Here is a 14,443-nt window from a genome sequence, read left to right on the forward strand (position 1 = left end):
AATGTGGTAATACAAAATACAGATAATGATTTACAAATAAGATGTGCAAGCAAATACGATGGTCATTCACAGTATGATAGAGATGCCATAAAGAACTACTGTCTGTTAATACTGTACTGTACAGGGTATATCATGAGTAACTAAAAAAATTCAGGCTAGGCAGTAGTGTACAGTTAATCCTCTATTTACAAATGGGATACATTCTTGCAATCCTTTCAGATGCCGAAATTTCCTAAACCATGAAGGGTTTTCCCGTAATTTAAAGAGAAAAATTATGAATGTATTCTAGGTAGTCTTCCCAACCTTCTTCATAACATAAAACATATATTACATAAAAAAAAGTTATACAGTTATGTAATAATAAAATAAAAGGATAACAGTATATAAATAAAATAATTACATTAAAAAAAATAATTATATGCTTAAGTGTAAAATACCAGTGTTTTACCTTATTAAATCAACTGTGCAGCTGTACACTATGTATCTAAGAATAACAAAACACTCCAGTTACCAATTATATATATTGTAAATTTATATTTAAATACTCGCCACCCTGTCAATTAATATGGTGAATCACTGTACCACTAATGGTGCATAAGATGGTCAAGTACTGTACAGCATATCCACAGTAACCTGAAATCAAAAGGGACCTTCCTCTTCCCTAAGATAAGGAACCTATGCAATATCATTTGGTGCATCAAAAGGAGTCATGGCTCAAAACCTAAATTTCTGGTCAAAAGAATTTTCCTCTCCTACGGGGCAAGGTACCCGAGTAATGTCACAATAATCAGTGCTGTCCAGAAGTTTATGGAAACTCAGGTTACAATTTCTGAAATAAAAATGAAACCGATAAAACAGTATATCCTGACAGGTCTCACCTGCTGGCATGTGACCCAGAGTATGGTGGTGTGGGGGAACCTGAGGCCACCTCCAAGCTTGGAGCCTCCCTCCTGATGCTGCTGTTCCTCCAGCAGTTCACTGTGGCAGCGACCTGTCTGTTCCCACACCTGCAATGATCTGCCAAGGGATACAACATTAGTATGTATATATGGCAAGGTTCATTAATTTCTTTAGAATTCACAATAATTCAGTTACAACCAAAAACATAGATGCTTCATAACAGATCCTGATCATAAAACAAGGAATACAGAAGTTGGGTTTAGAGGAAGTTAGGTATGATAAATCTAAAAAAAATTGATGTACAGTATAGCAGGATTATGATTACAAACTTGAGGCATGGCAGGATCAAAACAGATGTAGAGATATAGCAGGATTCTGAAAACTGAGGAATGGTAGAATCAAAACAGGTATGTGAAGAGTATGTAAAATTTATGTATGGTAAGATTGTGGGGCACTGAAGTATGGCTGGATTAAAGCAAACCGAAGTAGGGCTGGATTTTAAACATATAATTTGATCAAAACACATTGAAATATACTGCAGCTGGATCAAAGCAACCTGAGGTATGATTGGATTATAACAGGTGTGCTTAGATTAAAACATAGTAAAGAATGACTGGGGTGAAACAAACTAATTCACGGCAGGATAAATAGGGGTTTAGGTGGATTAAAATACATATAGGTAAGGTTAGATTAGAATAGGAATTAGTTAAGATTACAAATTGTTTCATGTATGAGAACCTACTCGTATGTGGGTAGACCATCGAATACTCCAAAATGCAAAACATGACTAATTAAGTGAAAAAGTACCTGAAGTACAGTATTTACAGGTTGAAGAATAAACACGACATTTTTACCATAGACTAATGCAAGAAGGGCTTATGAGGGTAACTCATATAAAGAAACATCAGTGTTGCACCATTTGTCATGTTACTGGAAGGTCAATTGGTTAACTGCCACAATACATGCTTTCAAATGCAGTACTGTACTGTATTCATATTAGCATATTGCGAGTGACTAACCGCAAGGAATGAGCTCTGTTGAGAAGCGGTAAACCACAGTACACCTCAGTACATTTAAATTTGTTGCATATAGGAATATGATGCAAGACAACTAACTTGGTCTCCAAACAGTTGCACATTTCGTTACATCCCACATTAATTTTTATTAGGCAAAGGAGGTTTAATAAAAAACAAATAATGTAATGTCAATACAGTACTGCACTGTACTGTACTGTTTAGTGCTTCCTCGTCCATCAGTATTCTTCAACTTGGAAACACTTCAGCCTAGTACTCTTTTTGCGATGGTGTCTGCCAATAACACTACTGTATAACAATTGATCAATATTATATAACTTTGTAGTTTAGCAATGTTTATTTTAGATTTGAAACAAGTAGTGTAGACAGAAAGTCTATAAAGTGACCACACAACCACCACCTGAGTTTCACACACACACATTCAAAGGACGGACAGACAAATTCAAAGGAAATGCGGTTTCCATCAGCGTAATATTTAACTTCACCCGTCACTTCTAAGAGTGACGTGTCAAAGGTTGTCAAGATCATAGTGTAATATGGATGCAATCAACCTCACACACTCAAAGGTACAAAATTTCTTGCATGTCCTCTTCGCAGCTGTCAAGCAAGCACAACAAGCACCCTTGGTGGTCAATTCACCCGACACCAGAAGACGTGTGAGAACAGTACAGAAACGTTCCCCAGATTCACACCTCTTCTATTTCCTTCTTCCTAAATCACTCACGCAATCAAGTGCGTCGAGCAAGAAGCGGCTGTGGGCAAAGCCGGCGATCAGTATTATTGATGCGGCAGAGGAGGAAGCTGTGAGTGGTGTAGGGCAGGGCAGGAGCACAGTAACTAACACCACTATAACATGACGAGTGGGGCGTCAGGCACCCCATTCCCTATAATGAATGGGGTCCTTATCATGCCCCTCTCTCCTTTCCCATCACCAGTCTCGACCTGTCATGCACACCCCTCCCTCTACCCTTCAATCTCTCCCTTCTCCCCACTCTCATTCTGCACTCGCACACAAAAACATCTCACAAGTACATGCTGTCGTATACTCTACCTTTCCCCCTTTAATGCTATCACCACTCCAATCTTTCCACTCTCTCTGCCTTACAAAAAAATTCACACTCCCTTGTATACTTCCACTTCTCTCTCTCCTCCGTTAAACATGACAACCACACGCTCTTTCCTTCTTTCGTTTCTTTAGTGTTGTGTTTTCAAGTGTGTGTGCAATGTCCGTCACTCAGCAGGGCTCAATTCCTCACGGTATGGAGAACTGCTATACCAAAGTGCACCACCACAAGCAGTATCAGCTGCTGCTGGGGGGTATAAAAACTTGTCTGGGATGCAACTATTCGCTTTTAATACGACGGTCACCAAGGGGTATAACCAAGCCAGCCACAATTCACCTTAATTGCCTGTCACCAAGCAAATTCACTTTCAGGGCGAATTATTCAAACTCTTTTATGGTCTGCCAGTTGTCCTAAGCTCGAGTGTTCAATATTACGTTCTACTGCCAGTAAGTTTGGATCTGTTCTCGATCAATATGTATGCCCACACAAATAAATACCCTAAACATACAAAACAAACATACATGCTAACAAGAAACACACAAAGAGATGTTTACTTGAATTGAAAAGGAAGAGACATGTTTATTAACAATGATTTTCGGGTGATATTTGAAGTGGCACGCGCGACAACAAAGCCTCCCGCACCACTGCCTTGCATGGCAGCAAACAGTGACATTACCCACATGACTCTGACCTATATATACTGCTAATGAATATGATGCATTTCTTTGTGTACGAACCTCTGTCCTGCATGGCAGTGAACAGTGACATTACCCGCATGAATCTGACCTATATATACTGTCAATGAATATGATGTATTTCTTTGTGTACGAACCTCTGTCCTGCGTGGCAGTGAGAAGTGATACCACCCTCAGTGTCAAGACCTGACTGAATTACTCAGAATAGGCAAACTGTATTCCAAGCTTTGTCAATAAATTTGTTAAACTAAAAAAAAGCACTTTTAAAATGTACGGGTAAATTCTCACATTCACGTTCATTAACCAATTCCTCACTCACAATTTTCATTTTGTACATTTAAAACCAACACGATAGGTGTTGATAAAGAGATTTCACTTTGACACCAAAATGTAAAAGCTACTCAAGATCACTGTACTGTACATATCCTTGACATCACACTGTGCGCACACATAAAGCAGAAACATTGATTCCAATACAAAAACATTACTTAGCATCAACGGACGGAGACAGGGCATCATTTACTCCACACTAAACAAAATTTCGCTCCAATTGGCCATCGCTTTAAAGTGGTAAATGAGCCTCACTAAATTTCTGATTAAATGTATAAAATGAACAGCTTCATAACGGCAGCTGCGCGGGCTGAGTTGGCCAAGCGTAGTGTCAACACCACCTAATTTCAGCCAAAGCTCTAAGGGAAGCAAAACTACGGCCACATCTTGAGTGTTGGTGAGGAAATGTCAACATGTTCAATACACCTACCCCAGCTCTAAGTCACTAGGTAGCAGCATACAATTATTATTTTTTTTTTTACTGGCACGTGAGGCAACACTTCAGATCCTTTAAAACCCAAACTATAAAGGAGAAAATATGTTTAGTTTTATAATTCTACGGACCGGATATAAACCAATGCGTATATTATACATGGTAAGTCAATGCAAACTTGTATGACGATTATACTAAAGCACTCCCTTACTCGAATATATTACGTCAACGCCACAAAAATTCTAGTGTAGACCAAACAAATCCTCTACCTGCACATCCCTACCCCCCACGCCCCTACTCCATACGCCACATCCCTACCCCCCACGCCCCTACTCCATACGCCACATCCCTACCCTACACGGCACAGAAAGGCCAAACACGGTTTTCATATTCCTGTGTGATATTACGAAAAATACAAAGTCAAAAACATTTACAGTGATGCAATATTTCGGGCAGGTGTCGATCAAAGGGTTGAGTAAAGGTACTACAAATTTACTCACTCCTGACTGACGAAATAAACGACATGCTATACACTACTATTACTACCACTAAAAGGCATACGATATACACTAAAGTTTCCTAAATTACCACTATACACTCCTTAAATATTGCTATTGTTTACACGGGTATACAGTGTAGACTATATTCACCTAAAATACTGTTAGCGGTTTACAAGGGTACACTACTACTGGTTTACCTACAACAAACAGCTGCAAAGTCTCCCACACACCACACTGGTTTACAAGTATACTGTACACATTCCTTACACTGAAAATATTACTGGTTTACAAGGTAAGCTCACTTCTTTATCAAATCATACGTTACCTGTCCTTGCACGCACGCACGCGCGCGCGCACACAGATTTATATCACAGTTTTCTTAACCCTCTGTAGGACAGCCCTGTACTTAGGTATTTTATATAGCTGAGAGAAACCCTTGCCCTCTAAAACGTAAATAACTCACTGAAGAACCCAATAAATTTAAATACTTCGTAGCTCACAGAGAACAATTTATATAAAAGATTCTTATTAACTCACTAGAGAACAATAAATTCATACATTTATATAACTCCCTTTACGTTTCACTAAACATAGATATAGTGTATGTACTGTATAATGTTCCCATAAAACTCACTAAAACACTAGTACTGTGGGGTGAAGGAAGAGGGGAGCTTAGGAGTGATACATGTGGGAAATGGGGATACATGAGAAGGGAGGATTAAAGGCCGGGGAAGACGATGGTGGATAAGAAAGGAAATGAAGGAGGGAGAAGGGGGAAAGACAGAAAATAGAAGGAAGAGGAGGTAGGAATAAAAACCCATAGGAAAATTAAATAAATAAATAAAGTAGGGACAAATAGGCAGGAGCTATAAAAGGGTCAGTGAAGAGGAAGGAGAGAGAGAGAGAGAGAGAGAGAGAGAGAGAGAGAGAGAGAGATGTAAGCCTATGATGGAAGGGGACTACAGTGTTAAAGCAGAGAGGATACAAGGAAGAGATACTGTGGAGGGGAAGGTGTGGTATTTGATGCGTAACTTGTTGACGAGAGAGGAGGGGGATACCTCTCTCTCTCTCTCTCTCTCTCTCTCTCTCTCTATATAGGTGCGTGTGTAATATGTAGATGTGTGTGTGTTGTATGTAGATGTGTGTAGTGTGTGGTGTACATGTGTGTGTGTGTGTGTGTGTGTGTGTGTGTGTGTGTGTGTGTGTGTGTGTGTGTGTGTGTGTGTGTGTGTGTGTGTGTGTGTGTGTGTGTGTGTGTCCCAGACTAAACTATTACATAACCTGAATCCAAGTACCGTATATTCAGTCAACACTTGGTAAACAACAAAGATCTTACACAATAACAAGACTCTTCTCCTTCCATCTCCTTCTTTTCATGTTGGTGTGACTTGCCTTGGAAGCTTAAGATGACCTCCTGACAGCTTAAGATGACCTCCTGACATTTTCTCCAGAGTACACCGGCCGAGAAGGATTGAATTAAATGACAAAATAATACTCTCTCATGTATTGTATAAACTTGGTGCGGATATCAATAATAATAAATACAAAAAATTACATATTGTTTACAGTTGATCCGAGGTTACAATGGTTAAGACTGCACCCTGGAAGCGATGTGATAGCGGCGACATTACTAGTGACTGTTAACAGCTGCCATCTCTCATAGGTGTCGGGAGGGGATAGGAAGAAGAAAGGGGGAGGGAGGGGGGATTGTTGACACGGAGGGAAAAAACGTGGGGGAGAGGCGTATGGAGGGAAAAGACGGTAAGAAAGAAGAGGGTAAAGGGCCTGTGGGGAGGGTAAAGGGACTGTGGGGAGGAAAAATAATAAAGGAGAAAGAATGAAAAGAAAGAAGAAGTGAATTGATGACTGATAAGGAGACAAGGGGAAAAAAAGCAGCATGAAGTTGCAAGAGACCAACATCTCATCCTAACTCTCGTCACCAAATAAGAAAGAAGTCAGTAAGAGGCGTCACTGTTATCACTAGGAGGGAGGGGAGAGAAAGAGAGTGAGGCGGGCGGGAGGGAGGACAGGAGAGAAAGTAAAGCGGGAGAGAGGAGTGAAGAGAGTGGGGGCGAGAGTAAGTGGGGCGGGAGGGAGATAGAAAGAAGAGCATGATATATCTGTAGAGCCCATCAACATGACTATCCCATCACCTTGTAGTATGTCGAGAGCCAGCAAGAGGAGGACGCACCATCGTCAGCAATAACAAGAGGCGCAAACACACACACACATATACACCTTCATCGCCTCCGTCAAGCATCATTACCAACACCTTCCAGAGCTCCCCAGAGTCACTCGCCTCCTCGTCGTATTAACACTTATACGAATCCACCAGAGCCATTTTCTCCTACCCAGAGATGAATTACGTCGACCCTTAACTCACATTCCGTAAACATTGAAGATTATACATTACAGATGAATAATTTATGTCTCGTACACAATGGTCTCGAACTCCAGCGGTAAACAGAGACCCCTCATCCGCAACGTGTTCTCTTGATGTATAGCCACTGTCATATCAGATGAGCTTTTAAGTGGCATCAGTGCTGAAGTATTACCGGGAAGGAACACTTAATAAGGTTGATTCCAGGGAGACCTTCCATGGGAGGTTGCCTGTAAACAGCTCACTGCCATCAAAACACCTCAGATGTTGTTGACAAGTTTCTCGGAATATAATTTAAGAAGATATTGCTTTGGGTGTACTGTACTCCGAAGAGGGTATGTTTCCTTCAATTGTGATCCAAAGAAATGATTCCAGGGATGTGATGTGATGAAGAGTTTCCAGACCTCCTGAGAAATTTCCGAAGATTATCTCCAAAGTGGAATTCACAAAGTTAAGGCCTAAAGAGGAGTTCCCTGGTATGTGCGCTACTAAAGTTTCCAATGATCAGTCGCAAAGGGATCCATCTACAGGAATGTGCTCCACAAATTCAGCTGTAAAAAGTCATTTCCAAGAATGTGGTCATACAGACACTACCAATGATGGACCTCACAGACGACTCGAAAATATGCATCTCGGGGGATTTGTCCACAACAAAAGGCGTTTCCAGGGGGACGTACTCTATCAGGGGGGAACAGTGCGGAGGGATTAAGGGAGCGGGAGGTGAAGGCAGAGGGGGAGAGGGTATTCAAACAAAGCTCAAGGCCAGCAAAAGTGTTGTTGACTGCATGTTCTAGGAAGCACATCCATCCATCCATCCCTCCCAGAGGCTGGAATCAATACCATGTGGCAGTGTTCATCAGGCATGGATGCTGAACGATGCTGCTGCTACCACCAAGGGAACGAGACACAGATGGGGGGATACAGGTGTTAACGGGAGAGAGGAGAAACGATGATAAGGGGAGTAAGAAGAGGAGGAGGATGATGAAGAGTGAATGAGAAAAGAGGATAGAAATTAGGAGAATGATATAATATAATGGATGGGGGAAGGGACGAAAACAACAAGTAAAGAGGGGAGAGGAGATAAAAGAAGAGGATTTCATGGATTAAGGAAGGGGGAGGGGGGGGTTGAGAGCAGGAGTTTCGAATTTTACTGTAGTGTCACACCACACCACCCCACCCAAGCTCCCAACCCCATCTAACACGAGGACAACAGAGGCATCCTATGTGTCCTGTAAGAGTATAAGGATAGGTGGGGTAAGTAGAAATGGGATCCTACCATTACTTACTTGCATAATCCCCCCCACACACACAATGCAGCTCTTCAGTATATATTATGCGTGGCAGGTGATCCGTCAGTGGCAGTGAACCAACACCACCAGCCAGACACACCGTAAGTGGCCTGCCATTGTCTGCCGGGGGCGTCACCTGCCACTGTCCTTCACCTCCCATCCCCGCCCATCTTGTATCATATCCAGCCCGCCCACGCTGTACTAAGACTCAATCCCTGCCCGCCCACGCTATACTAAGACTCAATCCCTGCCCGCCCACGCTGTACTAAGACTCAATCCCCCGCCCGCTGACTCAATCCCTGCCCGCCCACGCTGTACTAAGACTCAATCCCCCGCCCATGTACTAAGACTCAATCCCTGCCCGCCCACGCTATACTAAGACTCAATCCCTGCCCGCCCACGCTGTACTAAGACTCAATCCCTGCCCGCCCACGCTGTACTAAGGCTCAATCCCTGACCACCAACACTGTACTACATCTACACTGCCCACGTTGTGCTATACGCCCACCGTGCCTAGCTGCAATACGCCCACTTATCACAACCACCTCTAGAAAATAACAAGTCTTGACCCAATTAACCATTCACTGTGGTTAATTATGGTTGTGTTTACCTATGATGTATTGTAAGGTAATCGTAAACAGACACCGTACACCGCCCTCACCTCACCAATTTAATCTCCAGGGGCCACACAATATGGAAGGCGGTGTACTGAACGAACCAGTAATCCATTTGTTTCTCTTGCTCTTATTATTTGAAGTTCATGAAAATTCTATTAATAAACATTTGTTATATCTCATTATGAAAAATTCGGCCTGTGTTAAATGTATCTATACCTATTAACGGGGTCATGGTTAGTGCACATGTTAAATTTCAATCTTGTGGTTCACTCATGCGGCCCACTGACATGATGGTACTGTCTCTACCAAATAACAATAGCACAAGCGCAGTTATTTCAAGCACAGGTATAAAGTACAATGGAAATATATAGAATAGAAGGAGAGGTGTGTTTATATAGAACCACGATGATGTAGTTTCCACTTCACAGGACTCGTATAGCCAACCATTGTTATTTTTTATCTTTGTTTACGTAAATAGATCAATATCAAGGTTTTGGGGAATCGCACGCACACACACACACACACACACACACACACACACACACACACACACACACACACGGTCTTCAATATATAGCTACCGTATTACACACCCATAAATTGAATGATAAATCAGAAGTAATCAATTGTTTCCTTACATCTGCTCCTCTCCTTCCGCCCCCTCATATCTCATCTCTCCCTCCCTTCCAGTGGGTGTTCTGAGTTAATGCTAATTATCACACCGCCTCAAAACATACAACCACCATCACCCACCCCCACCTGGCTCAGCCCACACCACCCCACCCGGTCCAGCCCACTGTCATAAATTTAGAATTTATAAACAATGTATGAGTAACACTAATATTCTTTGTGAGTAAAATGAATATAAGTTGATTATGAGTAAAACAAATTTAAGCTGACTTTGTGAGTAAAACTACGGCTTTTAAGAAGACAACTTTTGATTTATGCGAAGGCCATGCGTGTAGTGGTGTACTATAATGGTCAGCATTCTCGCCTCGCAAGCGAGTGGACCTGGATTCGATCCCCAGGCAGGGTGAAACAATGGGCAAGTTTCTTTACGTCATTTGCCTCTGTCTACCCAGCAGCAATTGAGGACCTGGATGTTAATCGATTTGTGGATCGTGTTCCGGGGTAATGGTTCGCCAGTGCAGTTGGCGAGTTGTCCGGTCTTTTCGGACTATTCCTTGACACTGGGTCATGCAGCTCGTTATTAACTCAGGGTGTGGTTGTTGTGTTGGCGACAGCTTCTACACCTTAAACATATTCAAGCCTAGGTGGCCCTTGGGCCGGCCATCCTCGTTACACAGGGGCCACCATTATTATGAGTGTTAATAAATACGTAAATATAAACGTTTGGGTTACTTTACCGAGGATCTGTTTGATGAATACACATACCTACTGTACTGTACACATACACAAACACCCCCTACACACACAGACCAGCACCTCACACAAACAATCCACCCCACACAACCAACCCCATCCCACCACCCCTTCCCGACACAGAAAAAGCGTGAGGGGGGAGAAGGGGGAAGGAGTTGGTGGCCCCATGTGCCACCAACCCCCAATAAGGCAATAATACTTTCCTTTCAGCACCAACAGGAAGAGTTAGTAGGGGAGGAGAGCAGCGACACCCCCACCCCCCTTCCCCCAAATACCCACCCGGTGCTTCGCCTACACGGAAAAGTCGAGTTTAAATAGGTCCACACAAGACAATGACCTGAGTATGTGACAGTAGGGAGGGGGATGTGGGGGGAGTGAGGAGAGTGGGGGAGTGAAGGGAGAGTGGGGGAGGTGTGGAGAGAGTGGTGGAGTGAGGGAGAGGAGGGGTAAGGGAGTGATGGGGGAGGAGGGAGGGGAGAGGAAGGAAGGGAGAAAGGGTAGGGTGAGGATGAAGGAAAGAGGGAGGAAGAGGGTAGGTAAAGATGAAAGAGATTCAAAGAGAGAGGGAGAAAGAGGGGTGTGAGGTTGGGGAAGGAAGTGCAATCCTGGGCGCAGAGACAAACGATGAGGGAAGGCAATGTTTAGGTTTGAGGTGTAACCATGGGTGTTCTTATGGGTATGTGGGCATAGGGGTGTGGGTGTGGGTGGGTGGGTGGGTGGGTGGGTGGGTGGGTGGGTGGGTGGGTGGGTGGGTGTGTGTGTGTGTGTGTGTGTGTGTGTGTGTGTGTGTGAAAATGTGGTGGAGAAGCGGCAGGCGTCAGATACAGTGTGATATAATGGAACAGTGACACCTGGCTCTCGGGGAGGGGGGGGTGAGGGGTCTGTTACTCCTCCTCCTCCTCTTCCATTTCCCTATTCCTCCAACTACTGTAGCTACTCCCTTTCCTTCCTAAGTCTCCATCTCTTACCTCCCCTTCCTTCTCCTCCAACCATTCAGTAGGAGTAAGGGAGAATGGAGGATGGAAGAGGGAAGGAGGTGCGTGAGGAGAAAGTAGAATGAGGGAGGGGAAGGGGGAGAAAGGGAAAGGAGGAAAGTCGAAGTTGATGTCATGCCCGCCATCTATACAACACGATAACAATAGACAGTGTACCCCGTGTGTGTGTGTGTGTGTTTTCTCTCGCCCTTCGATGTGTACAGAGCATCACGGTGTGTGCATCTTGATAAGGTAGTAGTGAACTCTCTCGCCCCCTCCCTCCCCCCATGTGTGCCTGAGAGGGGTGAGTCACCTCTCTGGCCAAGACGCTGTTTTTGGTGACTTACCTCCCCTCTCCCCCCTTCTCCTCTATCTCCCACTCTTCCTCATCTGTAGTTAGTTTTTTGTTTTTGTGAACCCTCCTCCCACCCCCACCTACGTAATCCACCTGTTTCACACTCTCAGCTGTTTACATTAGTACTGAAGGAAGGGAGGGAGTGTTAAGAAGTGTGGCAAGTTTAGTGTGTGTGCTCTCTCTCTCTCTCTCTCTCTCTCTCTCTCTCTCTCTCTCTCTCTCTCTCTCACATACACACACACACACAGAATATTAATGTACGTGTGCATGCCTATCATCATATCTTCTGTGCGTGCTTGTTTGTCTGTGCGTGTCCTTACAGCTCCCTCACCCACTCACACCTCGTCAACACCAGGTCAAGAACTAAGACAAATGGTTGTGAGAAAATTACATAGTAACCCACGACACAATACGAGGAACTTGTGGCGATGGCCAACAAAACACCGGACATACATAAATACATACATACATACATACATAAACACACAGAAGGCTACACAAGGTTGACAGTGATAGGAAATGTTAATGAATGTTGTAAAATGTGGAAAAACGTGATTTTGACATTATGTATATTAGTGTGAACACCGGTATGGCAAAGAAGGAGCGTGGGAGTATAGAGAGGAGCGTGGGAGTAGAGAGAGGAACGTGGGAAAGTATTAAGTGAGGCAGTTTACAAGAACATGGGAATGTGTGTGGGGTGGGGGAGTGTGGGGGGGTGAAATTGTGGGGAAGTGTCAAGTATGTATTGGGTGGAGCGTGCCAGTGACGTACACCCGCGTCACGCATACCTTCCAGGGGTCAGCCACCATCACCAACCACCTGCACCACCACCACCCCCCAGGCATACCCACCACCTGTATCAACTACAATCGTACCCTGCTTCCACCACCACTACTACTTGCCACCGACCTTAACCTGTTTGTCTACCACTATCACCTATTACCCTCCCCCTTCCCCTCACGATCACTACCACCCTCACCCTACCATCACCACAAGGTTAGAAATGTAGGTGTGTGTGTGTGTGTGTGTGTGTGTGTGTGGGAGGGAGGGAGGAAGGAACAACGAAAAAGACAAATAACAAAAAACTAATTAATCAATGGCGACTTCTTTTTTTTGCGGGAGGGACCAAATAATTTCACAAGATGTCTTAAACCAGGAAGGGAAAATAAATAAATGTATGTCTGCTCCGAGCGTGTATATTATACCAAACAACTCCAGGACTGCGGTAGTATTTTTGTACAAGTCTTGGCAACAGTTCAGGGTCTCCTGTTTATAAAAAGGTTTTCACGCGACGACGAAAACAAAAAATCCCATATAAAGTGATGGAGTGTGTGTAAACTGATGAATGTCCACGTGTATGTTCTTTTTTTTGAGAAATCGGCTATTTTGCAAAATTCCCGGCCTGCACGCCGATAATTTTGCGAAATAACTTACAACAAGCTAACCAAACTATAAAAACAAAGAACAGAACCACTCAACTGTGTATCACATGTAAATGATCCATCCTAACCTAACCTCTAAACTAACCATAATATTAGGTTAGTTTAGGTTGTCTGATTACAAGTTATTTCGCAAAATTACCGGCGCGCAGGCCGGGAATTTTGCAAAATAGCCGATTTCTCAAAAAAAAAAAGTAACACATATTCGGGCTCTTCTTCTTCACCACTTCCCTTCTATTACCAATGTCATTCCATCCTTTCTCCCCTTACCACCTTTCCCATATTTCCCTCCATCTCCTATCCCCTTTCTTCCTTTCTCATAGCTCCCTCCCCCTCCTTTCCAACCTCCCCATCCCCTTACCTCCTTTTCCGTCTCCCCCCCCCCACCTCCCCTAAATCCCTTAGTATGATGATCAAGGGGCAGGAGACACACTTGCCCTGCTGCCGTACCTTGATTGTTATACCACTTCTCTCTCTCTGTCTGTATGTGTGTGTGTGGGGAGGGCGTGTGGTTGTGGGGAGGGCGCATAGGCGTGTAAAGGGCGTGTAGGCGTGGGAAGCACGGCGGCGCACCACCAGGCCATACTCCCGTGGCAACAACGCCAACTCCACCATCTTCTCTCATCCTCTTCCACCGCCTCTCCTCTTCTTCCTCCTCCACCTCAGCCTTCACGACTCTTTTAAAGTTGGTCTCGGACACTCAATTCTTTCTCTAACTGACGTACACACACACACACATATATTACAGCCGCCACATTTTCTACCGTACTGGAAGGAAGGAAGGAAGAGTGTGTGTGTGTGTGTGTGTGTGTGTGTGTGGGGGGAATGTATGGGGAAGAAGAGAGGGAGGGAGTGTATTGAATTGAAACAGTTTTGTTTAGCCAGAAAAACACAGATACAGAGTAGATAATAATAACAATATTAACATGGCTGAGCCAGTTGAGAACCTGAGCTCTCCTGCAGGCACCTGATACATTTATCTCAAGGAAGTATGGAGAGAGAGAGAGAGAGAGAGAGAGAGAGAGAGAGAGCGAGAGAGCGAGAGCGAGA

General features: G+C 43.9%; 1 protein-coding gene across 1 annotated transcript in view; it reads right to left on the reverse strand.

Moving 5' to 3' along the window:
• Positions 1-907: 907 nt before the first annotated feature.
• Positions 908-14,443, reverse strand: part of LOC121874856 (tRNA dimethylallyltransferase-like) — a 114,634-nt gene continuing 101,098 nt past the window's right edge. The window contains exon 4 of the mRNA XM_042379148.1: positions 908-1,017. Within this exon, the coding sequence (XP_042235082.1) occupies positions 976-1,017 (42 nt within the window). The 3' untranslated portion in view covers positions 908-975. The remainder of the gene's footprint in view (positions 1,018-14,443) is intronic.

Source organism: Homarus americanus, unplaced genomic scaffold, assembly GCF_018991925.1.
Source record: "Homarus americanus isolate GMGI-L3 unplaced genomic scaffold, GMGI_Hamer_2.0 scaffold56009, whole genome shotgun sequence".
Taxonomy (NCBI): Eukaryota; Metazoa; Arthropoda; class Malacostraca; order Decapoda; family Nephropidae; genus Homarus; species Homarus americanus.